At 42.6% G+C, this 26,212-nt stretch overlaps 1 protein-coding gene across 1 annotated transcript in view; it reads right to left on the bottom strand.

Annotated features, from left to right (window-relative positions):
* Positions 1–6,147: 6,147 nt before the first annotated feature.
* LOC124803404 (odorant receptor coreceptor-like) overlaps positions 6,148–26,212 on the bottom strand; it is a 57,354-nt gene continuing 37,289 nt past the window's right edge. The window contains exons 3-7 of the mRNA XM_047264588.1: positions 24,054–24,577; positions 22,541–22,640; positions 20,896–21,009; positions 12,532–12,687; positions 6,148–6,385 (exon numbers count right to left, since the gene is read on the bottom strand). Of these exons, the coding sequence (XP_047120544.1) occupies positions 6,329–6,385; positions 12,532–12,687; positions 20,896–21,009; positions 22,541–22,640; positions 24,054–24,577 (951 nt within the window). The 3' untranslated portion in view covers positions 6,148–6,328. The remainder of the gene's footprint in view (positions 6,386–12,531; positions 12,688–20,895; positions 21,010–22,540; positions 22,641–24,053; positions 24,578–26,212) is intronic.

The raw sequence follows: 26,212 nt of genomic DNA, 5'->3' as shown, positions 1-26,212 counted from the left end.
TGTCTTACAACATTCCAACCACGTTTCAATAAAACGTCTCAACCTATACCTATCAGTCCATCAGACCATAGCCAACAGCTACAGTGCTGTAAGATGGAGAGAGATGACACTGATGTACCTATTTTCGAGACGGTCGCTGTACTGCAGTCGTATCCATAAAGGGCGTACCACTGAGGCTGTGACGTCATTAGGTGCAGCGCTGCGCCCCTACCGTGTAGGCCTCCATCTGGCTAACGAACATGCCTCTCAAGTTAGAGTATTGCGCAGGTCCTGTACCGTGAGATGGGGCAAAATCGCCACCACTGTGGGCAACATGTTGCCATAGCGATGGGACAACGGGCTGGCTTTAACGTGACTCTTTAATTTTATGAACTAAGTTACAATACCAGTTCTGTTCTTGCCTAATGTGCTGCAGTACCAGATTTTATGAGAATAAGTAACGTTATAGATCACAATAAAACATAGCAGAAGCTACTCATTACATATGTATGCGTGGTGTCTGATCCTTAGGAGATGTCTGAGAGAACAGACACAATTTTGATCCCACAGCTGTTATGAATCAAGACCAAAGAAATTAATGACGTTAGCTGACAGACGGCATGAATTTAAACCAATGGATGGGCAAAGTTGAAAATTTGTGCCAGATTGGGAGTCTGCTGCTTTCTAGGTAGTTATGCTGACTACTGCACCAACTTTTCTTCTCTCTCTCTCTCCTTCCCTCTCTCTCTCTCTCTTTCCTCTCACTTCTTTTTTTCTGCGCTATCCAGACACTTGTCATCAGAACTGCATAGGCTAACCCTAACTGCATAGACCTAACCCCTCTCGTCAGACAAAAATTCTCAGTTTATCCCTACACAACTAACATAATGACCCTTGCACCATCATACTCATCACACGCGGAAATTCGTATTTTCCGTAAGAGTTAGAGCGTTATTGCTCAGCCTCCCCTTAATTGTGTCTGTTCTTCTGGTCATGTCCAAAAGAACAGACACCACATACACAAAGTGTTCGAAAATTCACGTTCTTTCTTCTAAGACTTGTAGAGAAGAGTGAGTAAATAACATTTTGAATACGAACCCATGTCTGGAAACGTGCCGTTTCAGTTCTATGATGGTTTTAATTCACATGTATAATGTGTCCACGTCTGCTGAGGGAAAGACAAAAGTGTCAAAGTTGCTTGTCCTGGACCGGAACATGCTTCATAGGCACAATGTATGTGTTAATACAAACAAACGTGCTTAAGTGGTAAATGGACGTTTCTGTATTGTTTCCTTTAGAATTGTTACCTAGTAATCCAATCTCTCAAGCAGAAGTGGATGAGGTAGCCATCTAAATTGAAACCGTCGTAGAAGGGAAACAGTACGTTTCCGCACACGGGTTGCTATTCAAAATATTATGTAGTCAATACCCTCTTCAAATCCTACAAGTCTGAAACGGGAATTTCCGAACACCCTGTATGCAGGGTGTTACAAAAAGGTACGGCCAAGCTTTCAGGAAACATTCCTCACACACAAAGAAAGAAAATATGTTATGTGGACATGTGTCCGGGAACGCTTACTTTCCATGTTAGAGCTCATTTTATTACTTCTTTTCAAATCACATTAATCATGGAATGGAAACACACAGCAACAGAACGTACCAGCGTGACTTCAAACACTTTTTTGTTCAAAATGTCCTCCGTTAGCGAGGATACATGCATCCACCCTCCGTCGCATGGAATCCCTGAAGCGCTGATGCAGTCCTGGAGAATGGCGTATTGTATCACAGCCGTCCACAATACGAGCACGAAGAGTCTCTACATTTGGTACCGGGGTTGCGTAGACAAGAGCTTTCAAATGCCCCCATAAATGAAAGTCAAGAGGGTTGAGGTCAGGAGAGCGTGGAGGCCATGGAATTGGTCTGCCTCTACCAATACATCGGTCACCGAATCTGTTGTTGAGAAGCGTACGAACACTTCGACTGAAATGTGCAGGAGCTCCATCGTGCATGAACCACATGTTGTGTCGTACTTGTAAATGCACATGTTCTAGCAGCACAGGTAGAGTATCCCGTATGAAATGATGATAACGTGCTCCATTGAGCGTAGGTGGAAGAACATGGGGCCCAATCACGACATCACCAACAATGCCTGCCGAAACGTTCACAGAAAATCTGTGTTGATGGCGTGATTGCACAACTGCGTGCTGATTCTCGTCAGCCCACACATGTTGATTGCGAAAATTTACAATTTGATCACGTTGGAATGAAACCTCATCCGTAAAGAGAACATTTGCACTGAAATGAGGATTGACACTTGTTGGATGAACCATTCGCAGAAGTGTACTCGTGCAGGCCAGTCAGCTGCTGATAGTGCCTGCACACGCTGTACATGGTACGGAAACAACTGGTTCTCCCGTAGCACTCTCCATACAGTGATGTGGTCAACGTTACCTTGTACAGCAGCAACTTCTCTGACGCTGACATTAGGTTTATCATCAACTGCACGAAGAATTGCCTCGTCCATTGCAGGTGTCCTCGTCGTTCTAGGTCTTCCCCAGTCGCGAGTCATAGGCTGGAATGTTCTGTGCTCCCTAAGACGCCGATTAATTGCTTCGAACGTCTTCCTGTCGGGACACCTTCGTTCTGGAAATCTGTCTCGATATAAACGTGCCGCGCCACGGCTATTGCCCCGTGCTAATCCATACATCAAATGAGCATCTGCCAACTCCGCATTTGTAAACACTGCACTGCCTGAAAACCACGTTCGTGATGAACACTAACCTGTTGATGCTACGTACTGATGTGCTTGATGCTAGTACTGTAGAGTAATGAGTCGCATGTCAACACAAGCACCGAAGTTAACATTACCTTCCTTCAATTGGGCCAACTGGCGGTGAATCGAGGAAGTACTGACGAAACTAAAATTAGCTCTAACATGGAAATTAAGCGTTTCCGGACACATGTCCACATAACATCTTTTCTTTATTTGTGTGTGAGGAATGTTTCCTGAAAGTTTGGCCGTACCTTTTTGTGACACCCTGTATATTGCGTAGCAGTACGCGAGATTTTTCATTTGGAAAGTACTCCATCATATTCTAGACTAAAAATACAGTTGTCTAAATTTTTTCGAAGTTTTTACTAAAATTTGAAATTATCACTAAGTAGCAGTACTGTAAGACGGAGGGATGACACTGATGTACCTATTTTCGAGTCGGTCGCTGTACTGCCGTCGTATCCGTAACGGGCGTACCGCTGAGGCTGTGACGTCAGTAGGCGCAGCGGCTGCGCCCCTACCGTTTACGCCTCCATCTGGCTAACGAATATGCCTCTCAAGTTAGAGTATTGTGCAGGTCCTGTACCCTGAGATGGGGTAAAACCGCCACCACTGTGAGCAACATGTTGCCATAGCGATGGGACAACGGACTGGCTTTAATGTGACTGTTTAATTTTATGAACTATGTTACAATAGTAGTTCTGTTCTTGCCTAATGTGCTGCAGTATCACAGTTTATGAGAATAAGTAACGTTAGATATCACAATAAAACATAACAGAAGCAACTCATTGCATATGTATGTGTGGTGTCTGATCCTTAGGACATGTCTGAGAGAACAGACACAATTTTGATCCCACAGCTGTTATGAATCAAGACCAAAGAAATTAATGACATTAGCTGACAGAGGGCATGAATTTAAACCAATGGATGGGCAAAGTTGAAAATTTGTGCCAGATTGGGAGTGTGCTGCTTTCTAGGTAGTTGTGCTGACTACAGACCAACTTTTCTTCTTTCTGTCTCTGTCTCTCTCTCTCTCTCTCTCTCTCTCTCTCTCTCTCTCTCTCTCTCTCTCTGTTTTTGCGCTATCCGGACACAGTTGTCGTCATCAGAACTGCATAGGGTAACCCTAACTGCGTAGACTTGCACCAACTTTTCTTCTTTCTGTCTCTCTCTCTCTCTCTCACTCTCTCTCTCTCTCTCTCTCTCTCTCTATCTCTCTCTCTCTTTTTGCGCTATCCGGACACAGTTGTCAAGTTGTCATCAGAACTGCATAGGGTAACCCTAACTGCGTAGACTTAATCCCTCTCGTCAGAAACAAATTCTCAATTTATCCCTACACAACTTAGTGACCCTTTCACCATTATGCTCATTACTCGCGGAAATTTGCCTTTTCCGTAGGAGTTAGAGCGTGATTTCTTCAGCCTCCACTTAATTGTGTCGGTTCTCCTGGTCATTTCCAAAAGAACAGACATCACATACACAAAGTGTTCGAAAATTCCCGTTCAAGCACTTGTAGAGAAGAGTGAGTAAATAACATTTTTAATACGGACCCATGTCTGGAAACGTACCGTTTCGGTTCTACGATGGTTTTAATTCAGATGTGTAACGTGCCCACATCTACTGTGGGAAAGAGAAAAGTCTCAGAGTTTCTTGTCCTGGACCGGAACATGCTTCGCAGGAACAATGTCTGTAAGAACGTTGGCGGTCGCCACATCGAACCGCTGTTGTAATGCATCAGTACTGTTCCTTGCGTACAGAATTCTGGGTGCTCTTTTTATTTTGCATTAATGTAAACACGCAGTGTTTAAGTGTTAATACAAACAAACGTACTTAAGTGATAAATGGATGTTTCGTTATGGTTTCCTTTAGAATTGTTACCTAATAATCCAATCCTTCAAGCAGAAATAGATGAAGTAGCCATCTAAACTGAAACCGTCGTAGAACGTAAACAGTACGTTTCCGCACACGGGTTCCTATTCAAAGTGTTATGCAGTCAATACTCTCTACAAGTCCTAGAAGTTTGTAACGGGAATTTCCGAACACCCTGTATATAATGAAAGTGAGGACGACCGGTCTATCACTTCCTTGCAAAAGAACACCTCGTTCGAACTCTTACGGGAGTCGGTGAAATGCCTCGAGTAATGAGGATAATGGGGAAGGGGCACCACATAAGTAGTGTGTAGCATAAGTTGAGAATTCGGATTTGACGGGAGGTGCGCTGCAGTAGTCCGTGCAGTGACGATGTCCACTGTGTCCCGACGGCGCAGTGGTCAGGTGCAGTGGTCAGTGCATCTGACTGTTAAACAGGAGAGCCGAGTTCGAACCCCGGTCCGTCGCAAATTTTCAACTATCCTCATTGATTTAAACCAATGCCCACTGGCTCAAGTAAAAAATCGTTCAGTGATGCGGACGCCAGCCGGCTGACGCCTCTGGTTAGGACCTCCCTTTCGCCTCAAGTCTGGTAGAGGAAGGGCGTGTCCTAAGTGCTCCACGAGAGTTCTTGCGTACAGCCGAGGCTCAGTAAAGTTCCTAAGGAAACGCATTTGCGCAGATGAATGTGTATCTAGGATCAGATGTGTAGACAGACTGATATTTATTTATTTTATTAATTCTAAAATGTTTATGTTTTTGTAAGAACGTTGTAACAAATTTCTTTAAACTACGTGTCTGCGACTGTGTACCGTGTCTCATGGTAAGAAATCGTCATCGTAGCAGGTAAGTTCCTCCAGATGATTATATATGGTCACGGAAGTTGATTCACTGGTCTGATGTAGACATGAAGAGCTTGCTTATCATCTTAGTAGGTACTGAAGCCTAGTTGCGTCCTTATTATACAATAGTCAATTTATTTTTGTCATAGTCCAGAGATACCACACTTAACTTGCCGCTGTAGAATCTGGCGCTAAGGTAGTGAACGAACTGTTACAGCGAAAACCAATACAAAACCAACCACCAAAATTCACGTAATTCTACACGTTGCATGACTCGCAGAAGAGACTGCCCCCTACTGAGGCGGGATGGAAGAGGATGCTAACCCAGTGAGTGACACTCTGTCACAGACTTGACAATGTGAATACGAATTTAGTTACAAATTATTGTTAAGACTGCTTTTTGTTTATTTTAGTTGCCGTCTCTGTCATTCTGTAAAAAGTATTCAAACAGATTTTTATGTTTCGCAGCGAAAAAAAGGTAATGTGGACTGAATGAAAGTATTCTTTGTTCTCAAGCCTAGCGGTGTCAATATGTATATTATTACACACTATACAGCATTATTTTATGCCGAGCTTAAATTAATAAACAATACACAAGCATTTACTTTCTGAACTAGAGAGAGAAAGTTATAGCTACTGTATCGTATTAGTAATATTACAATTTGTTAAAATTTGTGTACGGTTAACAATACGAACTTAAATTTATCACTGGCTGTAAGTGTTAAGTGCAAGTAAGATGAATGTTCTGTTGTTCTAAACCAGCACATTGAGAAACCGTGATCCTTGTGATACAGCTGCGTCCATCTTCAAACCGTCGTTGTAACCCACCGATCGAGAGGTAGCCATGGTGTCAGAGCATTCCTGTCTAGTTGGTGTGGACCTGGTACACCAAGTTGAACAGTTGGTACGTTCCCTTCAGCAGCTGTAGAGAGATAAAAGAACAAACCATTGTTAATTATAACTTAAGAGAAAGACGAACATTTGTGATAAAAAGCTGATACTCTTCACGCTCGCGCCTGACAAACTGACTCGAGGCTTCTTCTTCTGTACTAGCTCTTCCCATGACATTGTTGCATACTTTACAATTATTGATACTGTAGGAAAACTACGGAAAACGAAATTTTAGGTAAAGATTACGTGTTTCTGCATAATATCTAAGAAAGTGTACCCAAATCCGTTTCCTGTATATTGTTTACTGAGTCGTCCAGACTGCGTATCCCACGTCGGTAACGCTAACCAGACTGCTGGGGCTCGACTCGGAGATAGGCTATTCAAAACCTGTTGGTGGGCAACTGTTAGTTGGAACATTTCTTGAGTATTGTTTGTCTGCTTGGGACCCTTGTCAAGGGGAATTTTAACGAAAAAGATGGACGAGATTGTAAGAAGAGCTGCACTGATGTTCATGGTTTGTTCAGTCAACTTGAGAGTGCTGCAGAAATCTTCAAGAAAACTGCAAATCTAAGAAACACGGTTCAAAACAAGTGCACAAACTTACTACATCTACCATAATAGGCTTCACATGACTACTACACTAAAATAGGTGACGTTTCTTATCTTACCAGTTCAAGTAATTTTCAACATTACATCTCATAAGCTTCGATTCTCTTTCATTAAGGTCTGCGTGTGATACTCCTTGGTTCACTTCATGTGTTATGTAGCTACCAAAATAGCAAAATTCTTCAACCTTGTCTAATTCTTGATCACCTGTTTTGATGTTAAGTTCATCGTTAACCTCACTTCTACCACTCTTTGTTACTCTGATTTCTTTGGGTTACTCTCTACGCAATTCTCACTACTCGTTAAGAGTTTGATCCAACTCACCGGATCCTGTAATTCTTCCTCTAACTTAGGACAGCAATCTCATAGAAAATCTTAGCACTGACATCCTTTCACTGTGAATTACAGTCCCACTCTTGTACGTTTCTTTAATTATTCCTTCTTCGATGCATAGGTATTTAACATTTGGGGCGAAAGACAATATCCTTACCTTACACCTCTCTTATTACGAGTATTCTTTTCCCTGTCTTCCATTTTTTTGTTTCATACAGGTTTTTTATACTGCCCGTCTTTTCCTATGGTTAACTCCTTCTTTTCTCATAATTTCGAACATCTTGCGCCATTTTATACTGTCGAACACTTTTTCTAGGCTGCCGAATCCTATAAACGTGTCTTCCATCGTTTATGAACCGCAATATCAGAAATGAGACTCTGCTGGCTTTATCTTCCCAAAAGCCAAAATAATCGTCATCTAACAGATCATCAATGTACATATTATCCTTGTCAGCAACGTGGATTCATCAGAAGTTCATCTGATTGAGCGAAAGTTCTCGCATTTGTATGCCAGTGCTATCTCTATTACTGTGTGGATGTTATTTTCCCAGAAGACCCAAGGTATGTCTCCAGTCTCGTGCATTCAACACACCACCTCGGTCGCCACTTAATCCAGTGAGCTTAGAAATTCCAGGTTATTGGGTCTTCGAAAGCTCTGTTAAACTGTAATGCTGGATCCCCTGTGTCATACACATCGATTGCCTTTCTTTTTCTATGACATCATAAGACAAGCCATCCTCATGGCAGAGACCTTCAATGTACTCTTTACAGCCTTCCTATCTCTCTCTTGTGTTCGTAGCAATGCAATTTGCATTGCACTCTTAATGTCGACTCGCTTCGTTTTTTCACTAAAGGTTGCCTGGACATTTCTGCATTTCGAATTTGTCTATCAATGTACCATTTCTTCTTCGAAATCTTCTCCCTTTTCCTGCAGGGATTTGGTCTTTGCTTTGCCGCACTTCTTATTCCTTTCATTTCAAAACGCCTTTTCTTTCCCATGCTCCCGGAATTCCCTTAAAATATTAGTACTTCTATCTTTCGTCGATCGTTTGACCTAAGGTTTCTTGCTTGTTTCTTTCCACGTATCAATGTCTTTGTATCCATCGTAGGTGATTGCCTATTTTAGAGATGTCCATCTCTCATTAGCTGAACTACATGCCTGGTATTCATTATCGCAGTAACTACGTACTTAGCGAACTTGACAAACGTGTCACGATTCCTCAGTACTTCCGTATTCCACTTGCGTCCACACTGATCTTTCCGGACGATTCTTTTTGACTTAGGTGTACCCTTCATCACTACTAAATTGTTAGCACTGTCTAAATTTGTCACTGGGTACTCCTTACAATCCCAAATCTGATTTCGTAATCTCTGTGTTACGATGTTCGTCTGGCCAGAAATCGTTATCACAAGCTGCCACATAATCGCGGATAAAAACTGTGTTCCGTGAGGTGTAGAATTCCTTTCCGTTCCAGTCTACCATTGCAAATACTTTTTTGTCCTCAGAGTACCGATTCCGGTCAGTGGTGACTATCTTCAGGTTTGTATGCAATGTATCTTAATATAATAAAACCACGATGGCATAATCAAGAAATAGGCGACCTTGAGTACTATTAACGATAATGGAACGTACTACGCCACACTGCTGGCAGAAGCATATTGTTGAGTAGACGTATCGTTAGCCACATTCGACGATGCCTAGATGGATGCATTTCTTGACGATGCCACTCTGGCTTTATTATTTTAAGACATGATGTGAACAGTTATAAAGATGGTCACTATTGAATGAAATAGATTGTGAGAGTTGTGGAGGACAACTTTCCTTTTGCGATTATATACTGCAGTAAAAGAAATTAATTCTAGCATCCTGTCTGTCTGTTCATCTTTCCATTGCACTTCACTGACCCCCCCCCCCCCCCCCCCCCCCGTTACCATATATCAAGACTGAGTTTTTGCTTTTTCTAGCTTCCGTGCCACGTTCAAACATATGAAATTACGCATTCTGAATCCTTGTATATTCAATCTTGTTCTGACAACTACCTCCCTCTTAGTAGCCCCGTTCCGATTATCTGAGTAGGGGGACTAATTCGTAATCTTTTGCCAGTGGAGAGATCATCAAGACATTATTTCAGTTAGTGGCCATATGTCTTATGGATATACCTTATGCATCTTTAATGTATAGGTTTCCATTGCCTTGTCCGTTAATCATTGCAGATTCTTCCGTCTCTTAAGGTCAGCTTCCCACATCAAAAGAAAGAGGTTGTCCTGAAACTCAGTCCATCCCTCCACCCATTTTGACAAAACGAACGAGGGTGACCCCTTATGCCGGAAGTCTTCGTCTGCCATTGCAGTTGACATTTTTTTTAGAATTTAAGCAGAGGTTTCACACGAACCGGGGAACCACGCCGTTTTTATTAGTAGTCAAAGACATCTCTAGACCACGCTGAAATGTTTAGACTAAATATTTGAGGATTTTGGATTTGAGAGATGAAGAGACTATACTGAAGAGCAAGTCATGGCGGCCCATTTCAGACAAGTTAGAAGACTTGTGGGCAAAAATCTGCACTTGACAGGACTGTGTAAGGCACTGCAAAAACATGTCCAGTCTCTTTCGAGGCGGGTAATAGGCTGATAGGCTCCACGAAGGTGGTAAACTGACACCTCTGGTCGAACTTTTATGGACTATGAATATTCTTTGTGAATTTGTAGTGTAGGTAAAGTGAGGGCTTCTATGAGGGGGAGGACTCATCCGATGACGTGATGGAAGAAGAGGCAGGAGTCGATAGGGAGGACCAGGATTTAGAAGAGCTTTGGAAGACTTAAAACGAAATAAGGCAGAAGGGATAGAGAACATTCCATTGGAATTTCTAAAATCATTGTGACCAGCGGCAACAAAACGTTGATTCACGTTGGTATGTAGAATGAATGATTGTGGCAAATACCATCTTTCTTCCGGAGAAATATCATCCACACAATGTACACGTTTGCAAGAGCCGACAACTGCGAGAGTTATCGCAAAATCAGTTTAACAAGCCATGCACCCAAGCTGCTGACAATAATAATATAAAGAAGAATGGAAAATAAAAGTGAGTATCTGCTAGATGACGATCAGTTTGGCTTTAGGAAAGGTAAAGGCAGCAGAGAGACATTGCGTTGATAACGGAAGCAAGACTGAAGAAAAATCAAAACACGTTCATAGGATTTGTCGACGTGGAAAAAGCGTTCGACAAGACGTTCTAAATCACGAGGAAAATAAGGTAAGCTATAGGGAAAGACGGATAATATACAATATGTGCAAGAACCAAGAGGGAACATTGAGAGTGGAAGACCAACACGTAAGTGCGGGGATTTAAAAAGGGTGCGACTCAGGAATGTAGTCTTTCTCCCATACTGTTGAATCCATATATCGAAGATGCGATGACGGAAATAAAAAGGTTCAAGAGCTGGATTAAAATTCAAGGTGAAAGGATATCAGTGTTAAGATTCGCTGATGACACTGCTGCGCTCAGTGAAAGTGAAGAAGTATTATAGGATGTGCTGAATGGAACGAAGAGTTTAATGAGTACAAAATACGGATTGAGAGTAAATCGAAGAAAGAAGAAAGTAATTAGAAGTAGCGGAAATGAGAGCAGCGAGACACTTGATGTCAGAATTGGGGGTCATTAAACTGATGCAGTTAAAGAATTCTGTTACCTTGGCAGCAACATAGCACGAACGGCATTCCTGGCCAAGAGAAGTTTACTGGTATCAAAGATAGACCTTAATTTGGGGAAGAAATTTCTGAGAATGTACGTTTCGAGAACAGAATTGTATTGCAGAATAGCATGGAATTTCGGGAAATGGGGACAGAAAAGAATCGAAGCAATTGAGATTTGGTGCTACAGAAGAATGTTGAAAATTAAGTGGACTGTTAAGATAAGGAATGAGCAGGTTTCCGCAGAATAGGCGAGGAAAGTATTATATGGAAAACACCGACAAGAAGAAGGGACAGGATGAGAGGACATACGTTAACACATCAGAGAAAATCTTCCAAGGTGCTAGAGGTAGCTGTACAGGGTAAAAACTGTGAAGGAAGACAAAGAGTATGGATACATCCAACAACTAATTTAGGACATAGGGATACTGCTGCACCAATGATGCTACAGGATATAGTAGAGTAAAAGAGGATAAATGTAAAGTGAGTATATGAGCTCTTAGTGTTTTGGAATAACCAGCACTTCAGCGAATGACAGAGTTCCAAAGTCACTGATTAAATCTGTCGTGATCTATGCAGAGAATAGTCTCTGCATGTCCATCTTTTCAGAGATGGTTACGGGACGCGGCTGTTCGGTACAGGATGACAAGTTAAACACCTTTCAGCCGTCCAATTTCCAAACTGTTATTTTATTTGTCTACCAGTTTCGGTGACTTACTGCGCCATATTCAAGCCCCTGACTGACTTGTAGGAAGATTCCAACTTTGGTTCCGGTGAAAGCAAGGGCCAGCATTCAAATACTGGTATCTGTAGATTTCTGTCTGATTCAGCGATCATTTCTGTGGTGTCACCGCCAGACACCACACTTTCTAGGTGGTAGCCTTTAAATCGGCAGCAGTCCGTTAGTATACGTCGGTCCCGCGTGTCGCCACTATCAGTGATTGCAGACCGAGCGCCGCCACACGGCAGGTCTAGAGAGACTTCCTAGCACTCGCCCCAGTTGTACAGCCGACTTTTCTACCGATGGTTCACTGCCTACTTACGTTCTCATTTGCCGAAACGATAGTTTAGCATAGCCTTCAGCTGCGTCATTTGCTACGACCTAGCAAGGCGCCATATTCAGTTACTATTGATATTGTGAATCATGTACCGTCAAGAGCGACGTTCATCATTAATGGATTAAAGTTAAGTATTCCACCAGCTACGTCCGTTTTTCTAAATTCTAATTTCCTTGTCCTGCTCCAGACCTCACGCCAGCCTGCGTGAGCTAAAACGCGTGCCTTTCGGCCTCCTCTAGTAACAAGGTGTTGGCTCTTCTGCCAACCACAACAACTTCAACCATCATCTGCCGACTCATTAATCTACAGATACCAGTATTTGAATGCTGGCCCCTATTTTGAACGGAACTGAGGTTTTTATATTCCTACACGTCGGTCAGGTGGCCTGAAGATAGCGTGGAAATTAGACCACTGAAAGAAGTTTGATTTGACATCCTTTACAGTGAATGGTTTGCTACTGTGTGTTAGTGAAAGATAGTGACTGACCTCTTGGAAGGTGGCCCTGGAGAGCTCGATGAGCTTGCCCACTCTGATGCAGAGGGGTTGCTCGGCGCGCGTCATCAACACCCGGAGGGACCTCTTGAACCGCTGGTCGGCGTCTGGCCAGCCGCAACTGTAAGCGGAGTCGGCGAGCCTGTCGCTCTGGAACATGGCAGACACACAGCTATACGCTGTGGAGCCAGCAGCTAGGTGGTATGTTGCTTCTGAACGACAAATAATATTAATCGAGGAGTCTACAGTTCACAATCCAACATCACACACAAACAGTAACAAGGAATACATCACTTCACCCCACAAACGCCTTCCGGAAAGAGGGTGGCGGTACTTAATGTGACATAAAGAGTCCATAAGTAGGCTTACCGATATTCGGTCTCCTCGCACACCTGTGTCGGAAGAAACAGGAATACACCCTGAGGAAGGCTTCTTGCAATATTCGCCGAAACGTCGGAATTTTATAGTTGACAATGCTTTTCTAAACCCAGAAGAATTTTTGTTGACGGCCGCGGAAGCCCACGCTTACAGGAAACAGAAAAGTGGTAGTATTTTGTTGTTGTTGTGGTCTTCAGTCCTGAGACTGGTTTGATGCAGCTCTCCATGCTACCCTATCCTGTGCAAGCTACTTCATCTCCCAGTAACTACTGCAACCTACATCCTTCTGAATCTGCTTAGTGTATTCATCTCTTGGTCTCCCTCTACGATATTTTACCCTCCACGCTGCCCTCCAATACTAAATTGGTGATCCCTTGATGCCTCAGAACATGTCCTACCAACCGATCCCTTCTTCTAGTCAAGTTGTGCCACAAACTTCTCTTCTCCCCAATCCTATTCAACACCTCTTCATTAGTTGGGTGATCTACCCATCTAATCTTCAGAATAATTGAGCGTTTGGTATCGCTGGCCGGGAGGCCCCTTACGGGGCAGGTCCGACCGCCTTGGTGCAGGTCTTATTACATTCGATGCCACACTGGGCGACCTGCGCGACGGATAGGGATGTGTGTATGTGTATATTCTGAAGCGGCGAGTGAAAATTTGTACCAAGGGCGGGAAGCAAACACGGGTCCCTTGCTTACGAGGCAGGTGCGTTAGCTTCTAAGCTACCTTCGCACAGCGGCTACCACAACTACACGGATTATTCTGGCATGGATCCCTGCTCGATCCAAATTCTCACTGTCGACCCAGTCTAATTTAAATTCCCCCTTACGCAGGAACAGAACTGTCGAGGCTCTCCATGTTCTGGACTGGCACCTCAGCATCAAATGTAAATGAGGGATCCTGCCTGAAATCCATTTGGAGGTACTTATACATATGAAATGATACAATTTCAGATACTTTACTGGCCTCATACAGATATAATTTTATGTATGTACACTGAAGCTGCGAGTGAAAAAATACGGAAACATCACAAACACATTACCATGTCTAATACGGTGCTGACGTTCAAAATAGCTTGCAGTCCTCTCGGAATGGAAAAACGCATCCTGCAAAGTATTCAAAGAACTCTCATACCATTATTTCCGCAAAATAGTGGCAAGCTCACGTAACAACGATGCAGGTGTATAGCGCTCACCAACCCTTCTCCCCGAAGTGTACCAAATGTTCAAATGTATTTGAAATCTTATGGGACTTAACTGCTAAGGTCATCAGACCCTAAGCTAACACACTACTTAACTTAAATTATCTTAAGGACAAACACACACACCCATGCCAGAGGGAGGACTCGAACTTCCGCCGGGATCAGCCGCACAGTCCATGGCTGCAGCGCCTAAGACCGCTCGGCTAATCCCGCGTGGCGAAGTGTACCACAAAGGGTCAATGAATAATATTGAGATATGCTTATTGTGGTGGCCAGGGGAGATGCAACAGTTCATCCCGTGCTCACAAAAGCAGTTGTGGACAATGCGAGTTGCGTGAACAAGTGCCCAGTCGTCTTGGAACACAGCATCTTTCGGGAGCAAACATTGTACTGTGGGATGATCCTGATCAGAAGAAAATGGTTACATAATTTTTCGCAGTAATACAGGGTGAGAACAAAGTCTTGCCTTGATTATAAACATTTATAGCAGAATAACCGTTTGACATAATAAGTTACATTTGATCCCGTTACATAGGTTAGTGTTACTAGTTGCTGTGACCAATAGATGGCGCTAGTGCTCCACAACACTTACGCGCTCTGTTAGGTCACGTTAGTTGCTGGCGAAATGCCGTCGAACCAGGAGAAAGCACAATGTGTGCTTTGGTTTCACGAAACGCAATCGCCCATCAGTGATCTGCGTAAATTTCGGGCGTCTTATGGACGCAGCCCTCCTGACGTTAAATCAGTAAAGTGATGGTATGCAAAGTTTAATGAAATGGGCAGTTTTGAAGATCGTCCTCGAAGTGGCAGGCCTCGTGTGTGTGATGTAACTGTTGATCGTGTTCGGCAGTCGTTTGAACGGAGTCCGTCTAAATCAGGGCTTAACAACCGGCCGGTTTTGAGCGCGAGTACTCGCGTCTGCTTAGGCACGTGCTCGCGAGCAGCTGCAAGTTCGTTGAGTAGGGAGGGAGGGGAGTGAGGGGAAATGAGCGCGCACGTTTGAATAGGGCCGCAGCGTGCCTATTGAATTCGCGTCGACTGTGTAACGTTTAAAGTACTACGATCAGCTCTAACAGTCACTTTGCTGGTTAAGAATCATGTCAAGTCGCCGTTGTGTAACCCCAACCATGCTTTCGCAGTTCAACCCCCATTGGGAGGAATTGTATCTGTTTACAGAAAAAGATGGTGTTGCAAAATGTTTAGTATGTCACAAAACGCTGAATTCTTTGAGGAAATTCAATTTGCAGCGACATTATATGTCGTACCACGCGAAAGACTACGGAAGTGGAAAATGTGATGGACCAGATCGTGCACAGGAAGCTATTAAACTTAAAAGGAAGCTATCCGAAGAAGATCTGTACGACGAAGAAAAATCAACTGAGGCAGCTCTCAGAGCTAGTTACAAAATTGCTTTGCTTTTAGCAAAATCCCTGCGCCCCTTCACTGATGGCGATTTAATAAAAGAATGTTTGGTAGTTGCAGCGGAACATTTGTGTCCATCTCAAGTTGAACAATTTCGGATTGTGCCATTATCTAACATGACCATTATGCGTCGCATAGAGGACATGGCAGACGACGTCCAGAGCCAGCTTGCAGATATCTGTAAAGATTTTATGGCGTATTCTCTAGCTCTGGACGAAAGTGTTGATATCACTGGAATAGCGCAGCTTGCCATATTTATTAGAGGTGTTAACAGAGATCTTCAGGTGAGGGAGGAGCTCCTCGATGTAGTAGCCATGAAGAACACTACAACCGGAGGTGATGTTTTAAGTAGTGTTGAAGAAAGCGTTGAAAATATAGGGTTGTCGTGGAATTCTTCAGTTTCAGTGTCTACAGACGGTGCACCAGCGATGACAGGGAAAAAATCAGGTTTCGTTGCGCTGTTGGAGGAGAAAATGGAAAAACTGACCATGCCGAATGAAGTAAGGGGCGTTCACTGTGTGATTCACCAGGAAAACTTGTGTGCAAAGAGTATCACTCTAAAAAATGTGATGAGTGTTGTTCGTACAACCAATTATATAAGGAAGCATGATCTACAACACAGGCAATTTAAAAGCTTTCTTGAGGATGTAGAAAGCCAGTATGGTAGCCTGCCTTAGTACAGCGAGGTCCGCTGGCTTAGTCGTGGCGAATTATTAAATCGATTTTTTTGCCTATTAGATGAGATAAATATGTTAATGGAAATAAATAACATATGTGTTCCTGAATTGAGAGAGCCTTCATGGAAATGTGATCTCACGTTCTTAGCAGATTTAACTAGTCATCTCAATGCTTTGAACATTTCACTACAAGGTAAAGATCTACTAATTACTCATTTCATAGATCGAATACGACTTTTGAAATGAAATTGACACTTTGGGTGAGTCAGCTGGAAACAGGAAATCTAGCTCATTTTCCTAAATTATCATCCATGCAAGATGTTCACAAAGACTGTGAACGTTATTCACATAGTTTAGTTGCCCTTAAGGAAGAATTTGATCAACGCTTTCAGGATCTGACAGCACTAGACAGTGGTTTTGATCTGTTCTCCTCTCCATATTCAGCGAATATTGAAAACATTCGTCCTGAGCTGCAACTAGAAATTATTGACCTGCAATGTGACAGAGAATACAGAGACAAATTTCAGAACAAGAAAAACATTTTGGAATTCTACAGACACTTCCCTCTGGATAGACTTCCTCGTTTGCACAAACTGGCAGCTACAATAATATCAATGTTCGGTTCCACGTATGTTTGTGAACAACTGTTCTCTGCAATGAAATGTAACAAGACGCACCTGAGAAACGCATTGTCTGCTCGAAATTTAAACTGCACGCTGTGCCTAAAATGCACAATAACAATTACTCCAAATATAGACGCAATTGTAAAGGGCAAAAAGTACAAGATAACCGAGAATCCCACACTTCAGTGACACCTTTTTATGTGTAACAGTTCACAAATTGATACGAATGCAGAGGCGTACACTAAGCTAATAAAATTATGTGGCATGTGTACATTCTCCTTTATTTGTTTCATTTGTCACAGTAATAATTCGTGAGTGATTTCCCTGCAGGTGGCCGCGGATTTACATTGACTGGCGGCAGCTGTTGTGTGCCCCCCGTGACTCTCTCCACTCTCCGCTCTGATCCAGTAGTGGGGGTAGCGTGCTCGCGCTGCTCCGTGCTCGCGCCTTGCTGCCCACAGCTTGCTCCGTGAGCACGTGTGTTGTGAAGCCCTGGTCTAAACCAACTCGTTAAGCGTCACGTGAACTTCAAATACCGCAAGCAAGTGTGGTGAAGATTCTTCATGAAAGGCTTAGGTTGCATGCTTACAAAGTGCAAATCGTGCAGACCTTGCAACCGAATGATTTGCTGACACGTGCTGAATTTGCAACTGAGAAACTCAACAGGACTGATGGCGCTAACGATTACTTAAATCGCATATGCTTTACCGATTAATCCACCTTTCATGTCAGTGGAATGGTAAATGGGCATAATGTCCGTATACGGGGTTCAGAGTCTCCACATGCTACTGTACAGTTACAGTAAGACAGCAGAAAAGTAAATGTTTGGTGCGGCCTCATGCATAACAAGGTTTTTGGACCGTTTTTCTTCGCGGAAAAATCCACTACCGCTAACATCCCCACTGGGATCGGTGGATTATTGGAAGGAACGGTCCAACAACCTGGCCATCCCACTCTCCAGACATGACGCACCTTGACTTTTTTTCTGGGGCCCTATCAAGGACAGAGTATTCGTGACACCAGTTGCTGACGTCGACGAATTGAAGACTAGGATACAAACTGGTGTGGGTACTATGACAGAACACATGGACGAAACACCTGGCGGGAACTGGAATACTACCTCGACATTCTCCGAGCTACCAGTGGAGCACATGTTGAGGTTTACTAACGTAAGTGGTCTTAAAAAACTAGTAACACTAACCTATGTAACGGCATCAAATGTCAAATGGTTATTCTGTAATAAATTTTTATAATCAGGGTAAGACTTTGTGCTCACCCTGAATGTCATTGTAGGGTAACTATAGGGCCGTGGAATAATACGATATGGCTGTCCAAACATTACCGAATCCCCGCTAGGTTTCACTCTTGGAATGTGAACTTGGAGGGAAGCTGCATACAGAGTGCAACAAGATTCGTCCGACCAAATGACCGTCTTGCATTGCTCCATGGTCCAGCTTCTATGACTTCGGTACCACGTTTTCCTGTCATGGGAGTATGCATTTATAATAAGTGGTTTTGGGATTCCAGCTCCCCATCTTATGGAACTCAGCTCTGGTTGCTTTAATGCTGACACGTTTCACGAGATCTGCAGTGACATTTTCAGTCGTCGTCTTCTTATTTTTCTTGACAATCCTCTTCAGTAAACGTCCATGACGATCTCTCAACATACACCTTCTTCCGCCTTTTGACTTGTTGGATGTTCATTTTCCGCTTTCCCTGTACGCAATACAAATCTTTGGTACGGTGTCTCGTGGAACACCAGATACTTCAGCTACCATTGTTAAGGACGCCCTCATCATAGGAGCACCAACAATATGCTCACGCTCCAAATTACTTGGCTCCGACATACTGCACTTACAGCTACACAGAACATTATTCTCATCACGACTGACACCTACAACGTATTGACGACGTTAACAGCGCAACCTGCAGGCTTGGCTAATATCTGAATTTATTTTCAAACATTGATTTCTTGTGATGTTTCCATATTTTTGTCAAACCCCGGTATCTGTCATTGTAAAATTTCCTCATAGTTCAAATTCCATATACATTATGATAATTATGGGTTGACATAAGCTGCACAGAGTGCGGTGGTGCGCTATCTGTGGAAATGATGGAAAACCACCTCATGAGCGCCTACACTTTCGTAATAATCGGTATGTGGAATGGAAATAACTCTGTTAAAATCGAAACACTTTATTTCTGTTAACAGCACAACGTGCAGCAATATTCAGCAGTTGTGTAGTTCATTTTAGAGTGTTTGAGGGACAATGAATCAATACAGAAGACTGATGTATTTTCAAGGCCTGTGAGGGATCCACTTGTACGTGGAGGCAGATTTTGTAATATAATTCTTGAAAAATGACCTGAAACGATTGTCATATGTAGAAGAGATTGTATTTTTGACACCAGTGAACCAAAGATGTTGCCTGAGTGGCAGAATCGATTGTAAATAAGGGGCACGCGGAGCTCAGTAGCAGTTGCCGTTGCACTCTGTTATAGGTAGGATGTAAGACTTACAGCTAGTGGCTAGCTGCGTGAATTAAGTGTTGGTCTATGGACGCACCATAACACAGTTTTTATAAAGCGATGAATGATACTGTAACTCAAAGGTAAAGCAACTAGAACAAATATGTAAGGTAATGATGCAGCAACTCAATGTGGCTTTCGCTAATTTTTACAGTGCTGACTCTTGAAAGTAGGAACCAAGTGTTTCCCATCACATTTAATGTATAGGTTGATTAGATATACCCAATTTGTAACATTTTGTGTGTTTTGTAATCCTGATACAGAGGAGTTAAATTTTTGAATCTATTTTGTCAAACGATGTCAGACTTTTTGTCATGTACCAATCCAAGTGTTTTTAATTACGACAGTAAGTGAGAATTGTGGAACAGTTGAGAAGTTCACTGATTTTGAAGGTAATGTAAAATGTTTCATATCAGATTTTGTGAAGAAGAAACTTTATTTTGAATACAACTTTCAAACTGAAGCATTTGGTCTTAGGACATCCCCTTATCAGTATCTCATACTCTTCGATGTAGTGTTTGTTTGAGCCCAATGAATGTTTTGTTTAAAGAAATCATTTTTCAATCAGAGTCTGAAAAATATTGATGTGCCAGAATTAGAAAAGTGATAATGTTTATAACAGCTTCAATGCGGGCAGCATTGCACGGCACTGAGTCAATATCTGGTATTTTCACTGAACATTTGCAAGGTTATTCATTTATCAACCACTATCTACTGCTGTTATTTGTGTGAAGATATTTTACGGCCGCCATTGAACTTCGCTGTGCGAAGATCGAATATTTTCTATGGCTACTGTGGAGAGAACAGAATACTAAGATTACATCCGTTGCGACTCTAGAGCTAAGGAAAATTTATTTCATTGTTTATTTGCATAGGGAATTTTATCAGTTTGTTGCACAGGGCCATAGAACTCGGTGCTCAAGAGACTGGGTACATTTCAGAGGAATTGATTTCATTACGAAAAATGCGTATTAGTTTTGCAGAATAAGTCATTTGCTCAGCAAAACATCACACAGTAAATTTACATGACACTAACATTACACATTTTAAATTGATTAGCAAACAAACAAACAAAAACACAAGTCTTTTCTAAAGAACGATACAGGCTGTTGTTCATGTTTTACTTAAATTTAAAGTATTTGTTCTGATGTCCTCTTGAAGCTGCGTCACTAAGCGGTTGTTTAGCTAAATCAAATCAAATGGCTCTGAGCACTACGGGACTTAACTTCTGAGGTCATAAGTCCCCTAGAACTTAGAACTACTTAAACCCAACTAACGTAAGGACATCACACACATCCATACCCGAGACAGGATTCGAACCGGCGACCGTAGCGGTCGCGCGGTTCCAGACTGTAGTGCCTAGAACCGCTCGGCCACTCCGGCCGGCGTTGGTTAGCTCCGATTAAACTTAGATAGCATGTTAGTCGATATTAGAAGACGTGTGTCAAGACGCATCCTGTTTAACTTCTTACTTCCTTTTGAGTGCAAAAAGCGACACTAGAAATAGTTACTCACAAGAGCTCACCTGGTCAATAATCGCCTGTCCAGTCAGGCAGTACAAACCACTCTGACACATGAAGACTGGAGCAGCGAGGAACATTTTGATTTTAGTAGACATACTGGCGTCCGTCTCCAGCATCTGTGAGACACATGTTTACTCTAAGACTGTATCTCAAACACATAGAAACTAAATACGTAGCAAATGTAGCAAAAGTTTTAGCACCGATGAAACCCAACAGTGATATTTCCTATGTACCAATGACATTTGAAAGTTTGCTTCTTCGATGTGCAGGTTGAATAGTAAAGAGAGACAGCATCCCTGCCTTGCACCCTTTATAACTCGTTACGTTTTGTGTTGCTCTTTCGTACTCTTTCTTACCTCTTGGGACTTGTGCGTATCGTATATCATCAGTTTTCACCGACAGATGAGAGCCTCCGAATAAGTAAAGACAGACACAACTGAAGTCACTTACTTTGTAGACTCGTAATTGCTAATTTGTTTATCGTGTCACAAGCACACAACATGTAAAACAAACATACGCAACTTAACTAAGAACAAAATATATACATTACAGACCTTCAGACCAAAACCTGGCGGCCTCAAGTGCACTGATCGTAGCTTTTGCTAAGGCGACACTGCAAGACGTGGCTTACGATCTGCTGAAACTTACATTCACTGATCACTGACTCCAACACTGAGACACCATTCCTGGTCATGGTTTCCTCCTTGTGGCCCCAGAACGGAGTCGGACGAATGACATTCAGGTACTCCATGAGACAACCCTTCTTCAGATATCATGCATGTTTCCACATACTGTATTCTATCGCGCCGTCTCATTTTCTGTTGTGGTGCTGTGAGGAGTGTCTCAGTTAAGGAAACACCTTCTCGAGTTCTGTCATGTACGTGTTTTCTAATACGTAAACAGAGGACGAGTCTCTGACGCTGTTGTTTTGCTCCTATTTTTTTCTGGCTTACACTTCTCGTTGAATGTCAAGGAGGTGCGATTCCAGCGAGTCAGTATAGGCTCTCCAGAGGAGCTGGCCATAGAAAGTCTGTAATGAGACGGAACGTCTCGTTGATATCCGTGTCTTCTGATTTGGTGTGGTGGAATCTCGTACACTGAGTTCGTATTTGCCTGTAGAACAACACGAAACTATCACGGAAATCCTACAGTTTCTGGTTGTATTCCACTATTTGTTCCGGGAAATTTGTGCACAACATTATTTCTGGCAGTCAGTTTCAGCTTGATGTGTTTAAAAGGCTAGATTCGGTCAAGCAGAGCTCATAGCTATTCTTAAGTTGCACGAAATTGAAACTCTTCTTTCTTTGCCTCCCTTTCCCTCATATGAAAAGCACATGTTTGTATTTTTAGCGCTCCTTTCACGGCAGGCAAACAGGGTTCCTGGAGCAGTCGTCAGTTTTATAGCTAGAGAAGAATCGGCTTTGTAGTCGGTGATGGTAGTTAGCGAGAGAGGCATCGACTGGCTGAACACTAATTGCCGTACTGAGGATCATGCAGACAGAATTGAGACGGTATGTACTGCTGAAGTTAATGCGAACTAAAGTTGACATGCACACAAGTGCGATCCAGTTACTAAAGTAATAAGCGATGAGCAGTAGAAGATTACAGGCAATTAACACAATACAGGCACTCAAATATCGTACTTACAACTACTAGTGAGAAGATGTGCGAACATAAGTTGAGAATGTTTATAGAAAGAACGGCAAATATTCCCATGCTTACTGCCTTTTCCAACTCGCTCACACACCTGCAAAGAAAAATGAAGAAATGATTATCACACTGCATAAATGCCAATCGAAGCTCAAAACAATGGACAACTCTCACAGCATCAAGAAGGGTCTGTCTAAATTTGCCATCTTCCTTGTAGATTCCCCCTCCCTTTCATGTGTAACAACTCTTTTGAAATATTCTCTTAGTTTATATGTATATATCTTAAAGAAAAATCATTGTCAACTATCATGTAAACAGAAAATTTCTACAGCGAAAACAAAAATCATACATGTAACATATAACAAAATAATATTCGCAACATGGAAATAAACTAAAACTCCTTTTAAATATTCACCATTGAAGGCTTCAGCAACTTTCAGCTCATTCTTGTTAATTATAGCGTATTTTAGATTTGTGGGAAGTTTTCAACAGTTGCTATTCGGCCTATTTCCTAAATTAAGTTCTTTGATTAGGTTAATGAGATTGTTATAGACTACCGTGCCTATAACAAATCCCCATATATCTGGTTTTAAACTAAGAATAGGCGGAATTAATCCCTTTATCAAAGGCATTAGAAAGAACTCTTTTTACTAGCTTATTCTGTTAGTACATGTAACATATATGGTGTCCCTTCCGCTTAGTTGTTAATTTTTACCATTGTTACTCATAAGATGAAAACGTTGTCTCTTCTAGAGGCACAGTTTAATGTCGAAGTTGACAACTTGCTTAACTCGCATATTCAGGAATTTATTCATATGCTTCTCCTGGAACTGTTCATGACCGTGGTTTAAACCAGGTTGAAATATACATTTCTTTTACGCTTTAAGAGACCAATTAATAAAAGACGGCTTAAACGTTCCCAGCAAATTGCAGATATTCAGATTCACTTCCAATAAAAATGATAAAGTAAGTACTTAATCTCTGTCAAAAATGCTCCTTTTGAGACAGTGTGATTGGAGATTTTTGTATTATAGTACAAGTTCAAATAAACAGAATTCACGGTAAGTTACCATATAGTAACGAATCACCGTTTTGAAAAGGGGAATGAGTTCAGATTGATGAACGAAGGAATGAATTCTGCGTAATATTTGACAGAATGTCAGTTTCGAGAACAGTTAATATAACTACGTATCGTGATTCACAAGTTTAGTATATGTTGGTGGTGTTTCAAATGTACTCACGTTTTTACAGAGTTAAAAAGGTTCATTATCATTTGACTTTCACGTCAATACTATTGCAGGAAAAAACTTGTGAGTATTGCCACTGACACCTAAACTAACTTGGTGTTACTGCCTACGGTGGAAAATGCGTAGATCAGCAGTTTTATCTGTTATTAAAGAAAGAAGTTCTCTCTAAAGAGACATTTTACAAGTAATAAATTCTGAATTAACAATAGTTTTTGACAAACGATAAGGCGTATTGTGTAAATCATGTCCTGATGTGTACTTACACGACAATGAGTTGATGGTGCTGGATGCTCTTTACTAACAGCCTGTACATTTCGTCATCAGCACTTTTTCCTTGTTTGGAGTATCTTGAAGTGAAGTCAGATGTAGAAGTACTGGCCAAGCCAGCTTCAGTTCTGGTAGAATTTGGGACGATTATCGACTCGTCGCTAGATGCAGTATCTTGGGCCGTTCTAGCGAACGTGGATGCAGTGGTCATCGACTGTAGACTAGTTACATGGGTAGTTGCTTTTCTCATACTCTGAATGTTGCTGTTGAGGACGTGTATCTCGGCCGTGACGCTTATGATGAGAGTGACGAAGACGACGTCGATGAAGAGAGAGAACTGCACGCCGCTTACTATCATGGAGGACTCCAGCGTCCAGAGGAACCCGTAGTTGGATGGATCGCTCTGGTTGAATGGCAGCCACACGGGCAGCGGCAGCTGGGGCTCTTGATCTGCGCTGCTCAGTGCATGGCTGATCAGCGGGTCCAGGCACCAGAATGTCAAGTGCATCTCCGCCGGTACCTGCACACATCACATCCTCGAATCAGATAACCCTGAAGAGGAATCATGGCAGTAGTGGCAGTTGGTGACCTGCTGCGGGCTAACAAGTCCCTGGCACTTCGACCAGTCCAGGCTCCATCTCCTTCGTCAACTGAACACAGCACAACCTGAAATCATGCACCTGGCCCTGGCTGAACGTCATCCACTGTTGTAGGGGCAGCTGCCAGCCGTGCTCTACCCTGCCTTTCTCTCTTCAGCAAGCACAGAGACTCTTTTGTCACCGTAGTCATCTACATATTGCTCAATCTCAAATTACAGGGATAGCTCTGGTTGATGGGTACCCAAATCATCAATGGAAGTTGACAGATTGGCGCTCAGAGCTTCACTAATCAGTGAATTTAGGTAGCAGAAGGACAAGTGCATCGCTGCGTTCATCTACCCGTTGCCCAATTTCGAATCACAGCCGCCAGCAATCACTAACTACACTGATGCGCGAATGCATCCTGGCCACTACCCAGGGCAAGATTAAACGGCGCCAGCTGGCTGTGAGGAAAGCATATAACCAGAGCACAGACAGAAGGAGAGTCATTCCAGTGATAATGCTGGTCTAAATTGGGTAAATACACCGAATTATGTGGCTCTGAGAAAGGTCACATTGTGAAGGCCCGGTGGATGAGAACGAGCAATTCGGGAACGCTAAAGATAGTCGGCTATTCTCATGCTACTAACATTAACATGTGCGACAAGTGCTTGACGGACGCCGAAACCACGATCAGGCGACAAGGTGTTGGACAAATTATTACTGAACATCAAATCGGATGCCCGGACACTCCCTACGGCAGGATATACCTGTGATTTCAAATCTGAGACACCGGGTTTTGTGTAAGAATGCGTTTGGTTCTGTAGATAATGAGAAGCTCGGATGGTAGAGTATGGATTGCCATATTGAAATAATTACATGTCATTAATATTTTATCTTTATACCGTGATAATTGGAATGAAACCGAAGCCGGCTAGTTGCATTAAAGGACACACGTAACAGCTGTTTGGACTTGCCTAAAAAAATGTTAAAGGAGGATAGGTGGAGGCGACGGTGTACAAAGCCATTGCAGGACAAGTGTTTTGGAGCAGGTTATTCAAATCACATTGTTGAATACAAGGCTCCATAATATATGACCCCTTATTTTTTCCGTGTTCTCTAAACTATAGTGACAGTTACGATTTCAGTAAGCTTGCGATGACTGAGACTATATTATGGCTCAGTGTAAACGAGTTGCCTCGTTGGAAGGTCATATCCGGATAATGTGTCACCCAGGCTAGCGGCTGCAATATCGTGGTGCAGGGGACATTCACTTGGGCTTCTATAGGACCTGCGGTAACCGAAGGCAGTAAGACACCTGTGGAGTATGTGAACACTATTGCGAACAATCTGCATTCCTTCACGCTTGATACATCTCTCGACGGGCGAGGGCATATTCCAGCAGGATAGCTCTCCATGTTACAAGGCCAGAATCGTGCTACAGTGATTATAGCGGTTTTAGAGCACGAAAGTGAGTTCATCTTGCTGTCTTTCCCAGTGCTATGAACCAGATGCAACACAACCAGTACCGTGTTCGTAAAGTATCTGGCAGTAATTTGTGGGCATTGCGTGACTTC

This window comes from Schistocerca piceifrons, chromosome 6 (assembly GCF_021461385.2).
Source record: "Schistocerca piceifrons isolate TAMUIC-IGC-003096 chromosome 6, iqSchPice1.1, whole genome shotgun sequence".
NCBI classification, from domain to species: domain Eukaryota; kingdom Metazoa; phylum Arthropoda; class Insecta; order Orthoptera; family Acrididae; genus Schistocerca; species Schistocerca piceifrons.
Note: the sequence above shows the minus strand (reverse complement) of the source record. Positions and strands in the feature narration are given on the sequence as shown.